Source organism: Nylanderia fulva, unplaced genomic scaffold (genome assembly GCF_048542155.1).
Source record: "Nylanderia fulva isolate GAGA-0341 unplaced genomic scaffold, ASM4854215v1 Scaffold501, whole genome shotgun sequence".
Classification (NCBI taxonomy): domain Eukaryota; kingdom Metazoa; phylum Arthropoda; class Insecta; order Hymenoptera; family Formicidae; genus Nylanderia; species Nylanderia fulva.
Window position 1 is genome coordinate 3298 of NW_028190590.1, and position 20996 is coordinate 24293.

The window sequence follows — 20996 nt, forward strand, 5'->3', positions numbered from 1 at the left end:
TTGCCATTACGATGCAAAATCTATTATTATATATGATTCTCATGAAGGTAGTCGTAATGCAAATATACATAATTTGAATGGAGAAATTCGAATTTTTGTGGACAGATTATTTCCCTTTCATGATTGTCAAAACAATCTAATAGTTTTTCCTAAAGTTCAGTCGCAAGGTGACGGTTATAATTGTGGTCCTATGGCAATTGCGATTGTTACATCTATTCTGTTTGGCGTAAATCCTTGCATCGTGACGTATAATCAATCGTTGCTAAGACCTCATTTGTCCGCAATGTTTGAAAAACAAACAATAACTCATTTTCCGTACCTCTATGATTCAATTGCTCCATTAACGCTACTGCCGTTGGAGACATTGAAAAGACGAGAGAGGGATGCACTGAGAAAAAGACTTGCACGTAGTAAGGAAACTGAGGAACAGCGTTCGAAACGAATCGAAAAAGATGCTTTTTCTCACAAAGAAAAATATTTTATGAATCCTGCAACAAAACGTCAGATAATGCGTGATCAGTACCATAAGGATCCTGAAACAAAACGTCAGATAATGCGTGATCAGTACCATAAGGATCCTGAAACAAAACGTCAGATAATGCATGATCAGTACCATAAGGATCCTGAAACAAAACGTCAGATGGTGCGTGATCAGTACCATAAGGATCCTGAAACAAAACGTCAGATGGTGCGTGATCAGTACCATAAGGATCCTGAAACAAAACGTCAGATGATGCGTGATCAGTACCATAAGGATTCTGAAACAAAACGTCAGATGGTGCGTGATCAGTACCATAAGGATCCTGAAACAAAACTTCAGATGGTGCGTGATCAGTACCAAAAGGATCCTGAAACAAAGCGTCAAAAAATGCGTGATATAACGTTCGCAACGCTCGTACCCAGACGAAAACACAATGCGATGCCTCTCACTCGCACCCGCATGCTCTCCGGTCCGATGAGCTGGTCGCCGCTCATAATTTTTGGATTCGACGGATTCAACTCAATCTATTTGTTGACGACATAGCTCGCCTAAAACAACTACGTTGCGTCTCAAAAACTAGTCCATTAGCTTCGCTTTCTCCTTACATAGACAGAGACAGCTTGTTACGCGTTCGAGGCCGATTAAAGCACGCAAGCCTGTCAGATGACGCTAAACATCCGCTAATTTTAAAATCACATCCATTGGTCCACCTCCTTATCAAACAGATTCATGTTGCGGCCCTACACGCCGGTCCGCAACTCACACTCACGCTCCTGCGACAACAGTATTGGCTAATTCGCGCTCGCGCCACTGTGCGTACCGTCCTCTACCAATGTATTGTGTGCACACGAGAGAATGCACACGTGCCCGAACAGCTTATGGGCGACCTGCCGGATTTCCGCGTGAACCCGACTTCACGCGCCTTTAATCATACCGGCGTCGATTACGCGCGTCCGTTACTAGTGCACACCTTAACGTACGACTAAAGGTCGTGGTCATAAAGCCCAAAAAGCTTACCTCGCAATTTTTGTATGCATGACCACGAAAGCACTGCACCTAGACGCAGTATCGGATTATACTACCGCGTCGTTCCTTGCCGCGTATCATCGTTTTACCGCACGTCGTGGCATTCCGCATGCAATGTACTCCGATCACGGTACCACGTTTCAAGGTGCCGATCAAGAGCTTACGGCCTCCTTCCATGCAGCCACGCGTGATCCAGCATTTCAAAATTACATAGCTCAAGAAAATACTGCATGGCATTTCATACCTCCCGCTGCGCCGCAATTCGGAGGCCTATGGGAGGCTGCCGTACGCTCTGTGAAACATCACATTAAACGCGCTATTGGAACGCACACCTTAACGTTCGAAGAGATAACCACATTACTATGCCGTATCGAACTTTTCTTAAATTCTCGTCCCATCGCTTCCGTGTCCGACGCTTTAGACGATTATACCGCTCTGACTCCGGGTCATTTTTTGATCGGCGCATCCTTAAGCTCGATCCCGGAGCCGAGCTTACTCGAACTCGCCGAAAATCGTTTATCTCGCTGGCAACTAGTGCAGCAATTAAGCGAACGCGTCTGGAAGGCATGGAAAGATACGTATTTGAATACCTTACAACAACGCCCTAAATGGCGTTCTGTACAAACTCTAGCCACACCCGGTAGATTAGTCTTACTTCGCGATCCACTTGCCCCTCCAAGTCGATGGAAGCTTGGGCGTATAGTTAAATGCCATCCAGGCAGCGATCGGCTCGTTCGAGTCGTTACTGTTAAAACGGCTGAATCCGAGTTCAAGCGCCCCATTACAAAACTTTGTTTTCTTCCGGTCGACATCAACAATGATAGCGAACATCATTCCGCCATGGTGGGCGGCATTGGATTGTAACTGTCCGATTGAATATTGTAAATTTACGTTAAATTTCATTGACCGCAAATATTGTATTCATATCGAATGTCAATCACATTCGAGGCGGACGGTATGTTGACGCATATCATAAATTTGTATAATCAATAGACTCTTATATTAATCGCTTGTATATCAACGGAAAGGTTCGATCGTTCGAACCGACACACGACAACATTATCGACCTTGTTCACCATCCCATGTGATAAGAGTCACGCTGTCACGTGTACATTTTATTTATTCCTATTCTTTCGTCGCTCCGATTCGCCGAAACAAACATCCGATCCCGAGAAAGAGGGGATTCCGTGACGAAAACTCGGAACGCTCCCGAAAACCGAGAATCAGATCTCTGCGAACCGTGCTATCGATCAGCTGCAAATACAAGTAAACATATGTTCGTTGCTGTAATCACTTTCCTCTCGGAGCGAGCCTTTACGAGGCTGTACAAGCCACCAGTCGATCAACAATAATTTGAATTAGAGCGACGCCGTCGCGCCTACTGATATCGATAACAGAAACTATAGATAATTACCAGTTCATATCTACAAAATATCTACGATTTTAACCGAATTGAATAAGAAATATAAAAATATTTGATTAAAATACAGTAATTAATTATGAATGTAATAAGTTCATACTTCCACAAAATATTGGCAAATCTTCTGGGCTTTATGACCACGACCTTTAGTCGTACGCACTAGTAACGGACCCGCGTAATCGACGCCGGTATGATTAAAGGCGCGTGAAGTCGGGTTCACGCGGAAATCCGGCAGGTCGCCCATAAGCTGTTCGGGCACGCGTGCATTCTCCCGTGTGCACACAATACATTGGTAGAGGACGGTACGCACATTGGCGCGAGCGCGAATTAGCCAATACTATTGTCGCAGGAGCGTGAGTGTGAGTTGCGGACCGGCGTGTAGGGCCGCAACATGAATCTGTTTAATAAGGAGGTGGACCAATGGATGTGATTTTAAAATTAGCGGATGTTTAGCGTCATCTGACAGGCTTGCGTGCTTTAATCGGCCTCGAACGCGTAACAAGCTGTCTCTGTCTATGTAAGGAGAAAGTGAAGCAAATGGACTAGTTTTTGAGACGCAACGTAGTTGTTTTAGGCGAGCTATGTCGTCAGCAAATAGATTGAGTTGAATCCGTCGAATCCAAAAATTATGAGCGGCGACCAGCTCATCGGACCGGAGAGCATGCGGGTGCGAGTGAGAGGCATCGCATTGTGTTTTCGTCTGGGTACGAGCGTTGCGAACGAAACGAAGGATATACGCGGTGACGCGCAGTAATTTCGGCCACGAGGAAAATCGGGATTCAAGCTCCCAATGGTTTACCGAGCATGTCGCGCAAGCTTTTGAATCGCGTAATTCACTATGCGTTGCCGGGATGTCGGATATGACTGGCCATTGATCGGAACGAATGTGATAACCATGGTGGGCCGTGCCACCAAAGTTGGTGATTAATAAGAGAGGCAGGGTCGGTACCGCGAGATGCGCAATCTGCGGGGTTGTCGTGCGTGGGCACGTGATTCCATTTTCCATTGGGAAGAAGCTGTTGCATTTTTGAGACTCTATTCGCGACAAACGTCTTCCACCGCGAGGGACTTTGACGTATCCAAGCGAGGACGACCATGGAATCGCTCCAACACCAATAATCGATATCGGGAAGGTGAAGAGCAGAACGAGCGAAATCTATGAGTTGTGCTAGTAGGAGCGCAGCGCAAAGCTCCAAACGCGGGACGCTAATGGTTTTGAGCGGCGCGACTTTAGACTTAGCGAGGATCAGAGTATTGGTAATGCAACCGTCGCCCGAAATGACACGGAGGTAAAGCGCTGCCGCATACGCTCGCGTGGAGGCGTCTGCGAATCCGTGTAATTCAATTCTGTTGTTCGGATGATACTGCGTCCAGCGCGGAATAGTTAACTGCTCAAGGAGAGGCAACGTCAATTGAAATGTTTCTCATTTGCGCAACATCTCGGCGGGAAGCTCGTCATCCCAATCAGACTTCGTCAACCAGAGATGCTGCAGGAAAATTTTCGCGGTTACGATAACGGGAGCTACCCACCCGAGTGGGTCGAAGAGTTGCGCGATGACTGATAATATTCCGCGCTTAGTTTTCGCGACTGTTATTAAATTCGAAACTTGAAAGGTGAAGATATCGTGTTCCGGTTTCCAGGTAACTCCGAGAATTTTAATGGAATCGTGATCGTGCAAATCTTTGTTGGTTGCGAGTCCATGGTCGGAAGGATCGAGATCTTCAAGGAGCGTAGGGCAATTGCTCGCCCACTTACGCAAACGAAAACAGCCTTGAGATAGCAACGAAATTAACTGATCTCGTGTTTGTTTGGCAGTTTCAAGGTCGTCGGCGCCGAAAGTACAGTCGTCGACGTACGTTTGCTGTAATAGAACCGGTACCGCGAGCGGAAACTGTGAGCTTTCGTCCTCGGCTAATTGCCGTAAGACTCGCAAGGCCAAGAATGGGGCAGCGGCTGTGCCGTAAGTGACGGTAAGAAGTCGGTATTCGTCGACCTGAGCCGTCGGAGACGATCGCCATAAGAGGCATTGATACTTCGTATCGAGAGGGTGTACTAAAATCTGCCTATACATTTTGGCGATGTCCGCTGATAGTGCAAATCGAGGTTGTCGCCATTGGAGGACGACCGCTACTAGATCGGTTTGCAATTTTGCTCCTACATGAAGAGCGCTATTTAATGATTTGCCGGTGGCGGTGTTGCACGACGCGTTAAACACAACACGAAGTCGGGTTGTATTGCTATGTTCACGGATCACGGCACGGTGTGGAATGTAGTACGCGGGAGCTTGGGCGGGAAATTCGGTAGGATTTATCTTAGTCATATGACCTAGGTTTGCGTACTCGGTAAGGAATGCGGTGTATTCCGTTGCTAACGATGGGTCGGTTCGAAAACGACGTTCGAGCCGTTCGAGACTCTTCAACGCGGCGAATCGAGAGTCTCCAAGGTCGCGAGGCGGGCCATTTCTAAAGGGAAGACGCACGACGTAGCGTCCTTCCATGGTGCGGTAGTGAGTCGTCACAAAATGCTCCTCACATTGGGTGTCTTCCGGACTCGGATGAACGCGGGCTGGGATATCTTCGAGTTCCCAGAACTGTTTTAAGGTATGCTCAAGATTAGGTGAAATGTTAGTATGATATGCGGGTACGGAATTGCGGGGGCAGGTTTCGACGGTAGGACCCGAGAGAATCCAGCCGAACGCGGTATTCTGCGCGAACGGTTCGTGTGGTGTTCCCTTGTGTGAACCGTCGCGATGAATATTTCCATACATATCGGCTCCAATTATTATATCGATTGGCGTAGGACTCAGGAAATCAGGATCGGCTAATTCGAGGGCGTCGAGGTGCGTCCACTTAGTGTGAGACGCAACGGGAGGTGGCACGTATTCCGCGAGCGAACACAATATTAAAGCCGTCGTCGAATACGCGGGATTGTTACTTTTTACGGGACTAATTTTGATATTTGCTGCGTAGCGTGCGGAAGTTTTTGTTTGACCAACGCCAGTAACGCTTAAATTTTGCTTTACTCAAGGAAGACGGAGTAATTGCGCAAGATTCTCCGTAATGAGTGTCACAGCCGATCCTGGATCGATAAGCGCGCGAGCGGGAATGAAGCGACCGTGCGCGGAATGTACGCGGACGCGCGCTGTAGCGAGCAGAACGGCGGAATAGCTGGCATTGAACGTGTTAGGGTAAGAGCGACAACGTTTTTGTCTTGGTCTTTTTTCGTCTCTTCTTTTGAATGTGACGATTCAGCATACGGTAACTTTGCGTGGTTCCAAGGTGAGTGAAGGAGAGTGTGATGCTTTTGCTTACATTCTCGACAACGATGCTGTTGGTGCAATCCTTTAACGCATGGTTTGCCGCGAAACAATTTAACAACGGCGGTTCGATTTAATAAATTCGAAACGGGCGCTCCGGCGTATAAGCAGGCAAATTGTGTACATTGAAATAAACGATGATGGCCCTTACAGACCGGGCATTCGAACTTCACGCCGTTGTATGTGATGCTACGGATTTGGCCGATTTTAATTTTGACGAGGGTAGTCTCGGTCTGACTCGATGTTTTTCGTCGGGGCGATAACTTCGAACGCGCGAATGCGAGACTCTAAACAATTTGTCGAGTTGAGAATAGGACGGTAAATTTTGCGATTCGCTCATTTTTAATTCCCACGCTTTTCTCGAAGCTTTGTCGGTTTTTGCGAAACGAGGAACACGAGAACATCGCTCCCACGTATCGACGGGACGTTTTAGATTTTTCAGCGCTTGTACGGTGGTATTGGTTGTGTCCCGCAGAGTCTGCAACTCTTTCGCGGTTTCATGCGTTGCCGACGGTAACGAGAATAAAATTTGAAGATGGGAGTTGACGATTCGACGTTGATTTTCAAGCGCGACGATAAGATTTGCCACGCGACTTCGAAATTCGCCATCGGTTGCCGGCTAAGTGACTCAGCGACAGTGCTGGCCTCCGTAACGATTGGACATAAGTAATGCAGGCGTTTCTACATTTGTTAAATCGGGATTCGTCAATTCCCATTGCTTAAATCTTCCGGAACGTTCCAATCGCTCTAGAAGACCGTCAAATTTCGGTTAATTCGATTCGCGGTAAACGCGGAGGAACGGGGGCGGACCATGATGATAATCGTGTAATTTGCCCGTTCGGAAGCGTCAATGATGTGATGTGCGGGGCGGCAATGGGAGGTTGGCAAATTTCGGCCAAGTAAGCAAGGGCCAGAGCATCATCTGGACCTCGGATTGTTGAACAGCTCCTCGGTAGTAATCGATTGCGTGGTCTTCGTAGCGGCCCTCGGCGAGGAATAACAGCTTGGCGTGTGACCCCCCGCGAATCTCCCGGAACTGTTCATTGACGCGTTCCATCCGGTTTGCAGCCACGTGGACGGGTCATCTGGGTGGCCGAGTTTTGGAAATTGATACGGCATTTGCAACCGATCTAACAAGGTCGAGCTGGTGCCTCCAAAAGCGTTTGCGGTGGTAGCCATTATGGATGGCGGCTGCTGCGTTAAACAACGTAGGTCCGTGATCAAACAGCAAAGCAACAAGTAATGGGATGTACTTCACGATTTGTCTCTTCTCTCGTTAGCGATCCGGCTCGAAGACCAAAAAATGTTTTGTCGATATCAGTGGCGCGACGGCGTCGTCGCTCGAATTCAAATTATTGTTGATCGATGTTGGCTTGTTACCGCCTCGTGAGGGATTCGGCTCGAAAGGAAAGTGTGACAGGCAACGAACTATGTTTACTTGTATTTGCAGCTGATCGATACGATAGCACGGTTCGCAGAATCTGATTCTCGGTTTTCGGAGCGTTCCGAGTTTTCGTCCCGGAATCCTCTCTTTTCTCGGGATCGGATGTTTGTTCGGCGAATCGGAGCGACGAAAAGAATAGGAGTAAATAAAAGTACACGTGACAGCGTGACTCTTATCACATGGGATGGTGAACAAGGTCGATATGTTGTCGTGTGTCGGTTCGAACGATCGAACCTTTCCGTTGATATACGAGCGATTAATATAAGAGTCTATTGATATACAAATTTATGACCATGCGTCAAAGTTTCTGTATTCGAAAGTCCGGAGGAGATTAAAAAAAGAACATTTTTCAATATTTCTATGTATGTAGATTGTTGTTGGACTATGCATTGCCATATCTGTAATGATTTATGATTAAAATATACTTCACTGTAATGTTTTTCATAGGCTACGTTTTTGAATTTACTGCCAGTATTATAAATCTGTAGTACATAATATAAAATATAGATTTCAAACCAGAATGAATATCAAAAAGCAGCCTTAGCCTTAGCTGTTAATTTTAAATATACATTGCTTTTATTTAGATGGAAGCATTACTTCTTGGAGATGCTGCATATCCATGCCTTCTCCAATTAATTACTCCATATCGGGATAATGGACATTTGACACAGGCCCAAAGAAATTTTAATCGTATTACACAGTCAATGCAGGAATTTCAGTTGAGCATGGATTTGGAATACTGAAACAACGTTTCAGCCAGTTATATTTCCTCAAGTTGAGGATATGCAATTTATCGTCAAATTCATCTTCGCTTGCTGCGTTCTTCACAATTTGGCTGACTTGGATGATTTGCAACACATGGAAGAACCTTGAAGTCGACAACCATGCTGATATAAATGCGCAGGTATTGTTACATAATGTCCCAGCAGCAGATAGAAATGAAGCATCCGGATGATGATCGACTGGTCGCGATCTCAGAGACGAATTATGTAGACAACTGTTTCAACGATGATTTTAGCGTATCCAAATAAATTTGTTTAAATATTATGTTCTAATTATAATATTTAAATATTATGTTTATTATTTTTTTAAATATCGACTATCGTGTCGTTGTCAACGTCGACATATCCATAGGCATTGTATCAATCTGGTCGTTCAATTAAAAAAGGATGATATGTATTTAATGGACAAAACATCAAAGTGATTTCAAATATTTATGTTGTTTCGTTCTAAAAATTAGAAACCAATTGTACAATTATATAGTTTCAAGATTATAACGATTATAACCATTATACGATTACACAAATTATATTTCATTTATTAATAATATGAATTATTTGACGATTAGATAGCTCTATTCACTTCATTTTAATTAAAAATTATTAACGGTTGAAGTAAAAGTTTATAAAATAAATTTTATGTAATATGTAGCCAACAAAAGGGGGGTCGCGATCTCAGAGCAAATTATGTAGACAATTTTTTCAACGATGATTTGAATAAGAGTATCCAAAAATTTTTTTAAATATTATGTTTAATATTAATATTTAAATTATGTTTATTTTTTTTTTAAAATGTATGGTGTTGTCAACGCGAAATATCAATACTGTTTGTATCAATCGGTCGTTCAAAAAAAAATTGTAGTAGTATTTAATGTACAAAATATCAAAGTGCTTTCAAATTTTATGTTTTTTTTTTATAAAAATTAGGAAACAATGTAAATTATAGTTTAAAGGGTTATAAAAAACCATAACGTTTACACAAATATATTCTTTATAAAAATTAAAATTTTACGATTATATATTTTCTATTAGCTCATTTAATTAAAAATTATTAAATTTTGAATTTAAATTTAAAAATAAATTCTTTGTAATATGAAGAAAAAAATAAAACAATTTTGAAAAAAATTTATCCATACTTAGTCTTTATTTTTATATACCCCTATTTTTCATACAAAAGAAAAAAATAAACGAAATGAAAATATATTTTTTTTGATTTTTTATCGATAATTAACAAAAAAATGTAAATTGAAAAAGAAATGACAGTTTTGATTTTCAACACGTTTTGTACGTTGACTGCAAGAAAATAATTGCTTTATTAGTAAAAAAAAACTCGATAAATAAAAGAGTTTTTTCCAATTAAAAAACTCAAAAAAAAAATGCCCGCTTTTTTAACAAAAGAACTCAATAAGTAAATGTAGCTTTCTTTGCGAGCTTTATAAGTTTTTTTACGGTTTATCAAAAAAACAGAAAATAAAAAAAAAAAAACTAAAAAAAAAATTAAAAAATAAAAAATTTCAACGAAAAAAAAATTTAAAAAAAATAACAAAAATTTTTAAAATTTTTAAAACATTAATTTATTTACGGAAAGTCAAAAGTTTGTAATTTGGTTTAAAGTAAAAAATGAAGTGATTGAAAATGTGTACATTTTTTAGCTTTTTTTTACCCTTTAACCTGTAGAGTTTCACATTTTTCCAATGATGAAAAGTCTAAATTAGATCAATTTAAAAATAATTTTTGTAAAACCCAAACACTTTTCTTTTTAAAAAAATTAAATTAAACTTTAATAAAGTTCATAAATTTTATAAATTTGATAATATCTTATTAACATTTTTTAAAAGACAATGTGTCTATTTCTGATAATTACTATATCTGACAGATGCTTGTCAGGAAAAATGTGTACTTTCGCAGAATTTATATGGTAGAAAGATTAATAAATGTGTTTACTACATTTTCTCCTTTAAGTAGGCAAAGGAAGCAGAACTTTATGAATGTCTATGTATACATATAATTTAGGTAAACCTTCAGTCTTTATATATCTTATTAATCTTCTTCGTCTGATGAATCTTGTGTTGAGTATGTTTTTATGTACTTTCTATTTTCTCTCTAGTATCTTAGTTTGCCTTTGTAAGTATCTATTTTCGGTTCTTTTGCATTGTAATTGTTCTATTTGTAATCATTACATTTTTTAAGCTCCGTCAGGTATTTGGTACGTGTTTCTTGTTTGGCATCACTTTCTCTTGTAGCACAGCACAGATGGATTCCTTAAGTGATTGTAGAGTATGCGCCAATTTGCCATCTCGTACTTTGCTTTTGTATTTATTAAAGATGAGCAACTGCTATCCGTCATGGACGATTTGCTGCTACCTATTACTGATTGAGATTGACTGTTAATGCAGATGGTGTCGAAGGTGGCGAGTCTAGTGCAATAGAAGATTGTTCTTCATTACATTCCTATAATAGAAAACATTTTAAATTATATCTAAAAATATATCTAGAAATGAATTAAAAACATTTAAGGAGATGATTACTCACTGAGACAAATTTTGACTGACCACTTTTGCAAAATGTCTTCTTGAGAAACCATTCCATTGCGGCCAGCTACAAAAGATGGCCACTCCACTGTGACTTTTTCCAAATAAGTTTATCATTTCACTGTAAAGATACATATGTATTCTATTACTTACTTATTAAATACTAAATATAATACTAACTACTTAATAAAAACAGAATATTGTAAGAATGACAAAATAAAAATATGAAAACAAATCGACTGAACTATTAATTATAATGTTTTTAATTCAAAACATAAATAATAAGTATAATTATATACAGGTAAAACACAAGATAGAACTTACTCTTTAAATGGAAGAGGTTTAGTGCCTTTTTCCGACTATTTTTTCCCATGGTCCTGTTTGAATCCATGTTTTATCCCAGTCTTCTTAACAATTTAAATTTATTTTTCATGTGATTTTAGTACATTCACATAACCCTTTCGTGAAGGATTCTGCTATCGCTTGAAACATAGCCTCTTCCTTTTGTATATTTTCTGTTCTGGAATTTTTTTTCATGCTGTTCATACTCTTGAAAAAACAACATTATGTTTTCTATTCATAATCAAAATAGCCATCATTATTGACAACAGAAGTATTCTCTCTTCATTATCTGAGTCTATAATTGAAGAGTCCAATGAAGACACAATGTAGGCGTGTGCTTGCATAAAGCTTGTTACAGGAAATCGTAACAGTCAGAACTCTCATGGACTTTAATCTGAGGCTGAATTTCAGAAGGACCTGCTTTATTTAGTAAAGCATTCACAATTGAAGAGTCTAGTGAAGACAAAGTTGTAGGTGTGTACTGCATAGAGCTTGTTACAGGAACTGTAACAGAAGGACTCTCGTGGATTATAGTCTGAGGTTGAATTGTAGAAAAACTTATTTTATTCAGTACAGAATCCAAAGGCGCAGTTGTGGTTAGGAACTGTGTCGAGTTTGTTGTAGCAGTTACAACAGAGAAGTACACGCAAAAGTCTGGGGAGGCTTAATTAATTTTAATGATACCAGTTTAGGTTTCACAGCTGAAAAATAAAACTATTAATATAGTACAATATTTATGCAATTTAAATTATCTTAGAATAAAATCATTTAATCTATCTCTTAGAATTTATTTTATTAGTTAATTAAGTAAAAATATAAAAAGTATTATGAGTATTTAAGTAATCAGCATCATATATAAAATTCTTACCTGAATACTTAAAAGAAGTTTCCATTGTGAAATATCAAGACAGTAACGGCGTAGCCGAATAATAAAAGCGAGGTTATTGGACTACCCGACTCTTGAGCAGTGGATACTGTTTACAGTACAAGCTTCACACGCATGCGCGATAAAATAGCCCCAAATGCACCACTTTCGAAGGTGAGGCAAATAGAGCGTGCTCCTAATTGCTCCTTAGAGTATGCTCTAACGTGACGCGAACATCTAGTCGCCATCTTGTTTCCGGTGACACGAACGTATTGGAGCGCATTGGAGTGAGAAGGAGCATGTTAGGGCATGCGACGCGAACAAACCTTCGAAGTCATGCCGGCGGGGGTTATGCCCTGGTAGGTTCAACCTTGCCGGATGAGTTTGGAAGGAGAGGACAGACTAAGAATGCACCAAACGTCTTAAGCCAAGGTGTAAGGCAACGTGCCGATGGCTGCTTGGCCACGAAGACGTGAAACAGCGCCGGTCGCAAACGTTCCCTCTGGGGTACCTGCCGACCCCCCAGAGTAGCTAGGCTTGGTGATATCATGGAGGCTCTGAATCACTTGATACTTGTTCCTACCATACTCGTGGGATGAAAAATGGAGAAAAATGAAAAAAAAAACTAAAAATACACTCAAACCAAAGTTAACGATGAAACACAAACCGGAGATAAAGAACAGGACCCGTTCAAGAGAAGGGAGTCTATTCCCAGATCACCACCACCATCGGCGAAAATAATAACTGGAGGAATAAATAGGCCTTGCTTTAGCGCTTTGCTTGAACAAGGTGAGGAGGCATACGACTCTCCGGCTGAAAAAAAAACGACAAAAACGCCCCAGTTCAAAAAATACCAGAGAAACTGATGATAATGATGTATTTATTTTTCTGAACCTGTTCAAAAAAGCAGTGCGAATAGTGTGGAAAGAGAGAAACTGGAACAAAAAGGCTCACCGAAAGTTGAAAAAGGACGACAAGGAAGTTACGCTAGAAGAAGTGAGATCTGAAAGAGTAGCTCTAGAAGAGTTTCTCTTTAATGAAACACTAAAATCAATAAGAATACATTAAGTTCATATTGTCTAAGTGGGTGCTACTAGAAGGGAATTACAAGGAGAGTATCGTTGAGCAGAGAAAATTAAAGGTACTTCCTTGGCATTGAAATAAAAATTCTATCAGTTCGATGTCTATGTTCAACAGTGGGCGTTCATCATGGTCCGGAACAGCAGCATCACTAGAAACAGAAAAAAAAAAAGAAAATTATCCAAACGTATAACTAAAAAAACGGATTCAAGGACTATTCTCGGTTAATGATTGTTAAGCTTTAATATGAAAAAGGACCAATTTAACGTTTTGAGGATGTAAAGAACAAACTTACAAAGGAAAATGAATCCGTTCAATTAAAGAAATAAGGATTATTAAAAGAATGAGAAAGGTGGGAGACTGAGGCATTTAGTGGAACCGGAAGGTGGAGGAAACAAATTATTAAAAAGATCACAGCCAGCTAATTATGAAGACAATGAAATGCGGGCTGAAAAACAGAGCTGCCTACGAAAAAACTGGACCCAGTTGAAGTATTATGAGTAGAAAGAAAGTACGGTCTACCGAGGAGCAGTTTATGGAACAATTTGGTCTAAAGACGTTGAAAAACTTGGAATCGCCAAGCAGGAGAATAAAAGCAGGTGTGTTAACTACAGATAAAAACACATTTGTTTTAAAACCAGAATACTAAAAACTGCGTAATAGAAGGTGACAGGAGAGATAGAAGAAAAACTCTTGGAGCACGAACGATATATAGACTGGAGATCAGTACAAGGTTGAATGAGTATTAGAATGGGATAGGTGTTTCCGTTGGTACTAGGCTTAGGCCACGTGTCTAAACACTGCAAGGAAAAGGACACCCCAATTGGACACTGTGGGGGGGGGCCGGGGCCATATAAGCACCAATTGACTCAGGCGAGAGAGAGAAATCTGCAGTCTGCGCTAATTGTACAAGGAAGCTAAAAGAAAGGCAAACATCATACTGTTAAGTGGACAAGAGATGCCCGGGAGTAGTATCTAAGAGTTAACTGAATCTAAAGAATATAAAATAGATTATACATAATTGATTAACATACTTTCAAATGTTGGCCGTTCGGCCGACGGCATCTACGAAGTAGTAAGATTAAAAGTAGAGGAACAAGGCATTGATGTGTTGTCTGTACCAAGACATACGTATTTCCAAGGCAATGTCAAAGGCTTGGCTTCACCTTGGTCAAGGTTGTTCAAAGTTGAATAAGGGTGACAAATACAAAAGCTGCATTAGTTGTATATAACCAGGAAATAACTTCCACAAAATCGAAAATCGGTTTACGGGTACGCAACATATAGCTTGAGCACATATAGTTAATATGAAAGTGTAAACTTAATATTGGTATCAGTTTATTGTCAATTTTCAATGGAGCCTACTAAAAACTATTTTATTAACTAAGTGGGAGACTATAATAGAAACGTTCAAAAGCCACGAACAAGATCATATCAATGGAACTCCAATGCTTACTCCCAAACTTGGTACGCAAAGAGAACGGACGCGGAAAAGGCGGACGTACTCGAGGTGTCCTTAATAAAAAATGTTTATACATGTGAACAGCATTGGGAAACGAACCAACGTGTCTCTATATAATAGGCTGAGTCCAATGAGAACTGGCCTGTGGTGAATAGTGGAGTACCTGACGGATATTAATGATTGGCAAGGTCTCCCGAAAATGAGCCTTCCTCAGACCATATTGTATATAACTTTGACATAACAACAATCACAAAATTCCAGAAGAACCAAATTCAGGTAATCACAGGACAACTCTTTATAACTAAGAAGTCAATTGGGATCAGTTTGGCATGTGATTAAATCAGAACTCAATGGGACCTTTTGTAAAGAAATTACAACATACAGTCGAGAACGCTCGATGTTCGTCGTTAACTATTTAATACGAAAGATTGTCTTAATATGGCAGTCGCAATTAATTTTTATTCTTCGGATCACAAATGTTCTTCTCGGGTTTACCGGACGGCTCGTCGTACCAGACTCGCCTTCCGTGCCGCATCGCTCCTTTTTAAAGACGCGGAAACTCTCTCCTAATTCGGCGCTTCGCCCTTGTGGACGCAATAACAAACTGTCGATGTACACAATTACAGAGAGCTCTCAGGAGCGTATATCGAAGGCGCGCGGGGATCACGGAAATTTAATTTTTTCCCAAACAAGATTGAATAGATAATAACACTATTATTATCAAAACAGAGCAGTAGTTAGATGAGAATAAATCATATAAATCATTTATTTATTACAAAAATTATACACTACAACTTTATAATCAATTATATTCATAAAAGATTTTTATCTATTTTTAGATTATAAATTTAATTATTTTTATTTTGGTAATGTAAATTATATTTAAAAAATTATTATATACGTGTGCATGTATGAAAGAATGTAATGTAGAAGAGAGAAAATAGACAGAGAGATCGAGACAGATAGATCGATAGATAGATAAATAGATAGCTAGATAGATAGACAGACATATAGATAGATAGATAGATAGATAGATAGATAGATAGATAGATAGATAGATAGATAGATAAATAGGTAAATCGATAGATAGTTCGATAGATAGACAGACAGATTGCTAAATAAATTGATATATATGTGTATATATACATATACAGGGTGTTCCAAAAGTATACGTTTTACAGAAAAAAGTTTCAGACAAAAATTGTAAAAAATCTATTAATTGATCTTATCAGTTTGACCTTGGATTGCGTTACCAAGGTCAGAATAAGGTCACCTTGAATTTCTTAGATGAAATCCTATATTTTTTATTACATATTCTTGTAGCTTATCTAGAGAGCATTCCAAAACACTAATAACATTATTTTTTATGGAGTATTTTTTGAGTTACAAAGGCTAACAATTTTTTGACATATAATGAAAAATATCTTTGTAAAATATTCCATTTTCGGTAATCATATCTTTTTTTGCACGGAATAATGAGACCAATGAATTAGTGTAAAAAAACACAGTTGCTTATAAAAAAAGTATGGTTGCTGCATATTGAATATTACATATTTTTTTTAACAATTATCTGTTTTTTTTATTGATCTTATTATACTGTGCAAAAAAGTAGGTATTGTTATGTATTCGGGAAAGTGTGGAAGGTAGGAAATAGAGAATTACACCCGTGCCGTAAATTCACTAATAACGATATATATATTTGTGACTCAAATATAATACTTGCGGTTCCATCGCAAGGCTAAACGCAAATGGCCAAGTCAAGTCGGCCAGACGCGCGCAGTTCGGGGGCCTGAACCTGTCCCGATTCGGCGCAGAACGGTCGACTGCGCCAATGCTAGACGCGCAAGTAGTACAAGACGGCGCATCCTTTTGAAAACTTATGAATATATCTAACACTTCCCTTCCTTAAGAGCATTCTCCTGCTTGTAAATGAGTTTGAAAGGGAAACGCGAAACGAAGAAGAAAAAGAAAAAAAAAACAAAAAAAACGAACTAAAAAGGAACGCGTATTCTATGGCGTATGCTGAACAAACAAAAAAAAGAAACAGAGTGGGAAAACGGAACTTCTATTTGACTGCATAACCCCATCGCTCTGGTTCTCTCCTTTCCCTCGCTGAACGCCTAGGAGTGCCGTTCGGTGGAAAAAGGAGATCTGGCTCCGCTTGCGGTTCAGGGTCATTTGTCGGCCGTCTTGTTTTTCGTACATTCGGTACTGTGGCGTTTTCGTCGAGTGGTCCCGATTCATCGAGATTTGGCTCGCTATTCACCCGCTCTTTCCGTCTTACGGATTTGGTCGATATGTCTTTTCACTATCCTACTACAATCTAAAACAATCATGTAATGTAATATGCCTATTTTACGCTGTATGTGTCCGAAAACCCATTTTTGTTTTCCTATGTAGTTTCGACACTGGACTCTTTCTCTCTCGCGTAAAATTCGCCGTTTTATACTCGCATTTACAAAAGTTTTTGGTTGTTCGCTTGGATGTATGAGATCCAATCTTGTTTTTATTTGGCGATTAAACATTAACTGAGATGGTGACACGTTCGTTCCACTGTGTGGCATAACCCGGTATTGTAAGAATATTCTTTGTAACGCGGCATCCAAGTCCGCGTGGTTCGCGTTTGCATTAGGTAATGCTTTCTTCAAAATTTGGACGAATCTTTCAGCTTGTCCGTTAGTTGACGGATTGTACGGTGCTGTCATTTTTTAAATAATGCCATTTTTCTTTAAATATGATTGAAATTCATTTAAAACGAACGTGCGACCATTGTCTGTGATGATGTATTTCGGTATTCCGAAATTCGCGAAAGTTTCTCTACATTTCTTTATTGTAGATGTAGCGGTTATATTGTGTAATATATATACTACCGGCCACTTCGTGTACGCGTCCACCATTACTAGGAATTGCTTACCCATGAATGGCCCAGCAAAATCCAAGTGTACTCTTTCGAATGGATATGTTGCCGGTTCCCAGACGTGGGTTTCGACTTTTGGTGGGTTGTTTCGCGTTTTGGTACATTCTTCGCAACTAGCTACTAAACGCTCAATGTCCTGGTCAATTCCGGGCCACCAACAATGCCCTCTCGTAAGACCTTTCATTTTCACCACCCCGAAATGTCCGGTATGCAACTCGTTCAGAATCTGGCGTCGTTCCGTCTGTGGCACCACAACTCGGTGTCCACGCATAATTACGCCCGTATGTAAGGTAAATTCCGACATTGGAATTTGAAAACGTCTGTTTGCAGTTACTCCTTTGCCTCTCTCCAGGGCTGTTTTAAGTTCTCTTAACGTATTATCTTTATCCGTCGCGTCCGCCAGATTCTTTGCGGTTGTCGGTAGTGTTTGAAGTACATTATCCTGGAAACTATCTATTACATCAATTTCTAATTGTTCGCCAGCTCGGATCGGGAGTCGGGACAAACAATCCGCGTTTGCATGATGCTCTGATTTTTTGTATTTAATGTCGTAAATAAATCCTTGTAGGAACAACGCGTAGTGTTGCATGCGTAGTGTACTGTACAATGGGAGGCTTTTTGCGGGTGAAAAGATTTGAACAAGTGGGCGATGATCTGTGTACAATGTAAATTTGTTCGCGTATAAACACTGGTGAAAATTCTTTACTCCAAAAATGATAGCAAACGCCTCCTTATCGATTTGAGAATACTTTTTCTGAGTTTCTGAGAGTGTTTTAGATGCGTATTGAATGACTCTCTCCGATCCGTCTGGATACACGTGTGACAGTACTGCCCCGACCTCGTACGGGCTCGCATCGGTGGCGAGTATTAACGGTAGCTTTGTATCGTAATGAACCAGGAATTTGTCGCTTTGAAAAGCCTTTTTTGCAGCATAAAAAGCGGTATCGCACTCTTTTGGCCAAATGAACGCAGTATTTTTCTGTAGAAGGCGATTTAGCGGGTACAGAAGTGAACTTAGATTTTTAATAAATCTACCGTAGTAGTTGATTAGTCCGATGAAAGCTCTGACTTCCGTTACATTTTTGGTTTTGGCATATTGTTCATTGCTTCTATCTTTTTGTGTTCTTTATGAATTCCCGCGCGATCAATCCTGTACCCGCAGAATTCTATGCTCTCTTTAAAAAATTCGCTTTTTTTTTCCGTATTTATCCGCAAATTGTAGTTTTGTAAACGTTCGAACACTTTCTCTAGACGCTCTAAATGTATCTCGTCCGTAGGTCCGCTGACCTTTATATCGTCCAGGAATACACTGACCCCGGGGATATCTCGTAAGATATTCTCGATTTCTCTCTGCCAAATCGCGGGGGCCGACGCGATACCGTACATCAAACGCGTCGGACGATACAGTCCTTTCGGAGTGTTTAAAGTCAACGCTGGTCTATCTTCCAGATTTACTTCTAATTGTAAATAAGCTTGTTGCAAATCAATCTTTGAAAAGGTAACCCTCCCCCCCCTCCCCGCCAAGGTTGAGAACAACTCATCGACGGTTGGTAAGGGGTGCTCATCCACTACTAGTTGCGGATTTACTGTAACGCTGTAATCGCCGCAAATGCGGACTCAATTATTCTTTTTGAGTACCGGAACAATCGGTGTTGCCCATTCCGATGAATTTACTTTTTCGAAAACTCCGTTTTCGACTAACTCGTTTAATTCTCGCTCTATTAGCGGTAGAAGTTTAAAGGGAACGCTTTGCGACTTTAAAAAAATCGGTTTTGTATCTGGCTTGAAAGACAGGCGGGCCTGTAATCCCGTAATCCTCGAAAGTCCCGGGGTAAGCGTATTCTGGTATTTGCTCAAAATTTCCTGTAATTTATTTTGACGCACTGTTGCTAGGGAATGTACCGTATTTGTATTCGCCTCTCAAAGGAATGTACTCAATGGACGTTTACCCAAAAATTTACGTAACCATTCTCGCCCTAACAACGGTTCTTTGGTTAATTTTGTTAAGTAAATATTTAACGCGTAACAAACACCTCGATAGTGTACTGAAACCGTAATATAACCTTCTATTTTTACCTTCTGTTTAGAGTACGTACTCAATTGAATGTCTGTTTTATGCACGGCAACTTTAGTAAAAAGGCGTATCGCTTGTTCGTAATTCATGATCGTTACGGCTGCCCCCGAGTCTACCTCGAACGTAACCCGGATGCCGTTTACCTTTACTGTCGTGTAAAATTTTTTACGGTTCTCGGTGTGTTCCAAAGACAGGATCTCATTTAACTGATTTGCCTCACGGTTACAGAAACAGACGGCCTATAAATGTCCCTTTATTCCGCAACCCTTGCACTCAATATCCCGGCTGAGCGTGCATTTGGTGGCCAGATGTCCTTTTCCACACCTGTAACAATTTACATTTGTATTTGAGTTAGCGCGTACATTTGGTGCCTTAGGTTTATTGAAGTTTTTCCTTGTATTTGTGTCCTTCGTTGCCGGCTTCTGCGATCTCGCCCAAGGTCCTCTTTGTTTTGATGCTTTGTTGTTGACGTAGTTCACCGCGACCTCGGTCCTGGAATGTAGTTGGTCGGTGTCTCGTTCCGATAATTCCATGCCGGTGGCAACGAACACTGCCTTATCGAAGGTGAGGTCCTTCGTCTCCAAAAGCCGAGATTGTATTCGTTTACTTAATAAACCGAACACAAATTGATTCCGCAACGCAGTTTGCAAGTAGTCCCCGAAATTGCAGTTGATGCTGAGCTTATGCAGTGCGGCGACGTACTGTTGTATCGTCTCCTCGTCCGCCTGCTTTTGTTGGTGGAAACGGAAGTTTTCTGTAATCTCGAGAGGAACCGGCGTGTACACGTCCGCCAATAATCGCTTCAATTCGTTGTACGTTTTTGTGTATGGATCGCCTGGCTCTACTTTATTGCTCACTATGTCAAACGCCGTCGGACCAATGTAATGTAAGAGGTACGGCACTCGAGATGCTTCCGGAATCCGGAAAAGCGTGAACGCCTCTTCCAATCGTTGTAGCCATCGACGCCACGCGCCTTGTTTCGGATCAAAAGACTCGATGGTGAAATTTGCCTGTACCATCGGCTGTATTGCCGTCGGCGGGTGCGTCATCGTACTTAACGTTCAGAACTTGGTACTGTTCCACGCTCTTCCGCCGCAAAAAAAAAAGAGATGTACGTACGTGGCACGTGATCGGTTTGCGTCCGAGATTTATTCAGTCTTCACTGGCTTCGCACACTCAATCCCATCCTCGTCGCCAAAATTGTTATGTATTCGGAACAGTGTGGAAGGTAGGAAATAGAGAATTACACCCGTGCCGT

At 40.6% G+C, this 20996-nt stretch overlaps 3 protein-coding genes across 3 annotated transcripts; 1 reads left to right on the forward strand and 2 right to left on the reverse strand.

The window, feature by feature from the left end:
• The first annotated feature begins 1516 nt into the window (after positions 1–1516).
• Positions 1517–2371, forward strand: LOC114935145 (uncharacterized). Its single transcript, XM_029307888.2, has one exon. The coding sequence runs from the start codon at positions 1517–1519 to the stop codon at positions 2369–2371; it is 855 nt and encodes a 284-aa protein (XP_029163721.2).
• A 1980-nt stretch (positions 2372–4351) lies between these two features.
• LOC146721298 (uncharacterized) lies at positions 4352–5695 on the reverse strand. Its single transcript, XM_085487173.1, has one exon. It carries the CDS (start codon positions 5693–5695, stop codon positions 4352–4354), a length of 1344 nt encoding a protein of 447 aa, XP_085343299.1.
• A 14282-nt stretch (positions 5696–19977) lies between these two features.
• LOC146721299 (uncharacterized) lies at positions 19978–20787 on the reverse strand. The gene has a single exon (XM_085487174.1). It carries the CDS (start codon positions 20785–20787, stop codon positions 19978–19980), a length of 810 nt encoding a protein of 269 aa, XP_085343300.1.
• Positions 20788–20996: the final 209 nt, after the last annotated feature.

Excerpts from the sequence above, each read along its gene's own strand:
- LOC146721299 (XM_085487174.1), bottom strand. The coding sequence starts at position 20,787 with ATGACGCACCCGCCGACGGCAATACAGCCGATGGTACAGGCAAATTTC.
- LOC146721298 (XM_085487173.1), bottom strand. The coding sequence starts at position 5,695 with ATGTATGGAAATATTCATCGCGACGGTTCACACAAGGGAACACCACAC.
- LOC114935145 (XM_029307888.2), top strand. The coding sequence starts at position 1,517 with ATGACCACGAAAGCACTGCACCTAGACGCAGTATCGGATTATACTACC.